This window comes from Cebus imitator, unplaced genomic scaffold (assembly GCF_001604975.1).
Source record: "Cebus imitator isolate Cc_AM_T3 unplaced genomic scaffold, Cebus_imitator-1.0 Scaffold149, whole genome shotgun sequence".
Taxonomy (NCBI): domain Eukaryota; kingdom Metazoa; phylum Chordata; class Mammalia; order Primates; family Cebidae; genus Cebus; species Cebus imitator.
In genome coordinates, this window is record NW_016107464.1 from 3,836,639 (window position 1) to 3,841,278 (window position 4,640).

General features: G+C 48.7%; 1 protein-coding gene across 3 annotated transcripts in view; it reads right to left on the reverse strand.

Moving 5' to 3' along the window:
- Positions 1 to 4,640, reverse strand: part of FBXO10 (F-box protein 10) — a 57,412-nt gene that overhangs the window by 10,491 nt on the left and 42,281 nt on the right. For all 3 annotated transcript variants that reach the window (XM_017543201.1, XM_017543203.2, XM_017543202.2), the window contains exons 6-7: positions 3,278 to 3,348; positions 899 to 1,051 (exon numbers count right to left, since the gene is read on the reverse strand). In XM_017543201.1, coding sequence (XP_017398690.1) covers positions 899 to 1,051; positions 3,278 to 3,348 — 224 coding nt within the window. The remainder of the gene's footprint in view (positions 1 to 898; positions 1,052 to 3,277; positions 3,349 to 4,640) is intronic.

Here is a 4,640-nt window from a genome sequence, read left to right on the forward strand (position 1 = left end):
GAGAGTCCCTGATTTGCTAATGACCTCAAACAAATCACTTTATGGCTGTAGCTGTAGACTTCTCCTTCATACAAGAGAGGTCAGTAGGATCAGGTGAACCTCAGAAGCTTGGCCCATTCCACACAGTGTAAAAGTGCCCTAAGGACTGTCAGGGCCACACGTCCACATCAGAAGCACATGAACCCACAATGACAGTGCCAAGGGGGCACCAATCCCTCCCTACATAGGAGGAGGCAGCCTTGGTTTGAATCCCAGCCCTTCCACTTCCCAGCTGTGTGACCTTGAGCAAGTTACCAAACCTCTCTCTGTCCCTCAGTTTTCTCATCTTTCAAATGGGGTTAATAACTGTACCTCCTTCAGAAGGCAGTCATGAGGATTAAATTTGATCATGCGTAGAAAGGGCCGAGCAGAGAGGTGGGCCCGAGTCATGTTTATTATTATCACTGTATTATTAGAGAGAGAGTCCAGACAGATTAAGGCTCTGCCCAAAGTCACAGAGTGAGTGAGAATAGTTTTCTTCCTGTGATTATCTTGTTTTCCCATTATATTTTCAGTTCTCTGGATCAAAAGAAAGGATGAGAGGAGTTAGACACATATGTGCCAGGGGTTATTAAATGGTCCTGTCCTTAGACATGATACAACTTCTGTCTTTTGCTATTTTAAATAGGGATAAAGCTTTCTGCTTTGCTAACCCCATGGGGTCAATCTGGACTACAAAGTGATTTATTATAAGAGGCTCTTCATTCTGAGAGGGACTGGGTGACTGTGACCTGGCAGTGCCTGTTCAGATGAGGTTTTTGAGGCACAGGGAAAGGCAGTGACCTTCTCAGGGCCCACAAGCTGGAGATGGAACCCGGGCTTCCTGCCTCCCTGGCTGAGCTGGGAACACGGTCCTCACCATAGATGGTATTTCCTTCGATGAGGCCTTTGCCTTCGTCTCCCACGACCACACCATCTGAATAGCCAAAGCAGATGAGGTTACTCCTGAGAACGGGGATCCCTCCACGGCGGATGTCCACGCCTCCCCATTGATTCTCACGGATAACATTTTCTAAGGAGAGAGGCGGAAAGAGTGGTCAGTACCCAAGGGCCAGCTCCAGTGCTGGCAAATGGACTTGGACAGCTTTGATCAAGGTCACTCCAGACCAGGAGGCCCTGGCCTTACCCTGTTAGCAATTAGCACTCTAAATCTCATCTGCTGTCTAATATTTCAGGGACTTATCTGCTAATTCCTTTCTCCAAGGGCAAGGCTTGTGTCTATCTTATGCACTCCTATCTCCCTGGCACCTACTATACTCAATGGCCTTGAGGACTGATGATTAAAAATGAACTAGCTTTGGCTGAGTGCAGTGGCTCATGCCTGTAATCCCAGCACTTTGGGAGGCCAAGGTTGGTAGACGGCTTGAGCTCAGGAGTTCCAGACCATCCTGGGCAAAATGGTGAAACCCTGTCTCTACAAAAAATACAAAAAAATTAGCTAGGTGGGAGGCTGAGGTGGGAGGATCACTTGAACACTGAAGGTCAGGGCTGCAGTGGGCTATGATTGTGTCACTGCACTCCAGCCTAGACAACAGACTGAGAACCTGCCTCAAAAAAGAGAATAAACTAGCTTTGGTGAGTGACACTGGTGTCCAAAAAACCAAACAAACAAAAACAAGGAATCAAAACAAAGTATAGATCAGGCACAGTGGCTCATGCCTATAATCCCAGCACAACAGAAAGCTGAGGCAGGTAGATCACCTGAGGTCAGGAGTTTGAGACCAGCCTCACCAACATGGAGAAACCCCATCTCTACTAAAAATACAAAATTAGCCAGGTGTGGTGGCGCATGCTTGTAGTCCCAGCTATTCGGGAGGCTGAGGCAGGAGAATCGCTTAAACCCGGGAGGCAGAGGTTACGGTGAGCTGAGATCGTGCCATTGCACTCCAGCCTGGGCAACAAGAGTGAAACTCCGTCTCAAAATAAATTAAAAAAAAAAGAAAGAAAAAAAAGAATAAACTGGCTTTAGAGTCCTCAGAGGCAGAATGTAGCCATTTACCCAAAAGCCCATGAGAAGGTGCTAACCTCGCCTGTCCTTCTCAGCCTCAGCTCTGAACTCTGACCAGACCTATCCCCTCCTCCTCCTGGGCACCACCATCTCTCAAGGGTAGGTGAAAGAGTCATGGGTCAGACGGGTGGTCCATGACACTGCTGCCCCAACACTGTGGCAAGGAAGAGGAGAGGCAGTCTCCTGCGACTGGGGTGCAATGGCTCAGGAGACTCTGTGTGACTGGCCTCTTCCTGCTTCCATGACCCCACTGCAGGCCTCTTGTGCACCACACTCCAGTCCCACAAGCAATCTCCACTCAGCCATGCCAAGTCTGTTCCCACGGGTGGCCCTACATGGGAGGTTCATTCCCAGCTCCTCCCAGCAACTCGGGATCTTGGCTTCCTTGTTACCTTCTCAGAAGGCTGCCCTGACCAACAATCCTAAATGCCCACCCAGTCCAACTATTGCCCTAATTATCCACAGAGCACTTGTCATTCTCAGATAGGATGCTTTTTGCTCATATATGTAGGCTTTTATTTATTCGCTTCCTCTCCTAAAATGTCAGTGGCTGAGAGCCTTGTTCACTGCTGCCCCTGCAGCTCCTGGAACATGTCTGATCAGAGTTCAGTCAGGGGGATTCGCTGGACCAGTATTTGTGGAATCTCTTTCATATCCCAGGCCTGGCTCTGCTCTGCGCTAAGGCTACACAGATGTACCAGACAGACTTGACTCTCACCTTGTGGAATTTACCACTTTATAACAGAGGAGACTGACACCACAAACCACTCAGCAATTAAGTCAAAGGCCCTAGAGAGGAGGTATCCTGGGTATGGTAAGTGTATCTGTGTACAATGGGGAAGTCAGGGAAGACACTTAAGCTAAGACCCAAAGGATGAGCAGGGGTTAGCCGGGTGGAGGTTTCCAGAGCAGGCAGAGGTCCATACAAAGACCAAGAGGAAGGATTCGGACAGATGGTTGGGCATCAGTGCTTCTGAAAGTGTTCTGTGAGCCACCTGGTGAGAACCTATCTGCTCTGGGCCTGGAAGGAGCAGACACCCGCTCTGTTCTGAACCTTCCTGTGAGAAGCACGGCCACCATGTAGCTGGTATCCCTGAGCTCTGGCCCACTAGTGAGAGAAGGAGGCCACAGAATGTAGGGGTAAAGGAGCAGTGTGAGGTCCTGAAGCTGGGGGGTGATGGCAGGGGACCTTGGCCTGGCTGCCAGGTGCTGGGCAGTTCCCATTCATACCTGTGATGAGGCCTTTGCCATTCTCATTCACTGCTATGCCAGCAGCACGGCCCTTGAAGATGTGGTTCCCGCTAAAGTGGAAGGAGAACAAAATAAAGAGGTGAGCCCAGGGGACCAGTGTTATGCTTCCAGGAGCCTGCCTTCTTTTGTGGGCCTCCCTATGGCTCAAGTCCACAGGGACATAAAAGCATTTCCTAAAGTGTTTAGCTGTCACTGGGACAGCCTGACGAAAAACTAAACCCTCAACTATGCTATATGAGCACAGTGATATCCAATTCACTGTAGCTTCACTTGACTGTCATCTACATCTATGACTTTTTTTTGAGGTCTTGCTCTGTTGCCCATGTTAGAGTGCAGTGGCACGATCTCAGCTCACTGCAACCTCCACCTCCTGGGTTCAAGCAATGTTCGTGCCTTAGCCTGGATTACATGTGTGCATCACATCCAGCTAATTTTTTGTATTTTTAGTAGTGACGTTTTGCTATGTTGACCAGGCAGGTCTCAAACTCCTGGCCTCAAGTGATCTGCCCACCTCAGCCTCCTAAAATGCTGGACCTACAAGCGTGAGCCACCGCACCTGGCCTTATATGTATTTTATCCAATCCTCAAATGTTGCAACCAGAAAATGTTTACCACTTTTTTTTTGAGATGGGTTCTCGCTATGATGCTCAGGCTATCCTTGAATTCTTGCACTCAAGTGATCCTCCCACCTCAGCCTCCCAAGTAGCTGGGGTGTAACTGACAGCTGGTATATTTTTAATACAAATCTCACCTCCAAAAAGAATCTGTGGCCCCTTGGAGAAACGTACGTGTGTGTGTGTGTGTGTGTGTGTGTGTGTGTGTGTGTGTGTGTGTAGACATATGTACGTACGTACATGGGGCAGGCAGAATATAGAGACAGGAGGGATGAGGAAACATTTAGAAGACAGGGACAGATCAGTGTACCAAGAGCCCAGATGGGATATTAACTGCAGAGGAGCAGTTTGAGTCCTGTGCTTCTTTGCATCCAAGGAAAAAAGAGAAACATAATCGGTTATGTAACTTTCTGTTGCAAAAATATATGCTGTGGTTTGTCTCATTCAGGCCATTTCAGGGATCTCCAAAGTTGTATCCTGCTCCAGATTCTTACCTCTCATTGCAAAGAAATGAAGGAAAGCACAACCTAGGCTGGGTGTGGTGGCTCATGCCTGTAATCCCAGCTCTTTGGGAGGCCAAGGCAGGCAGATCATTTGGGGTCAGGAGTTTGAGACCAGCCTGGCCAATAATATGGTGAAACCCCATCTCTACTAAAAATACAAAAATTAGCCAGCGTGGTTGTCCACACCTGCAGTCCCAGCTACTTGGGACACTGAGACAGAAGAAT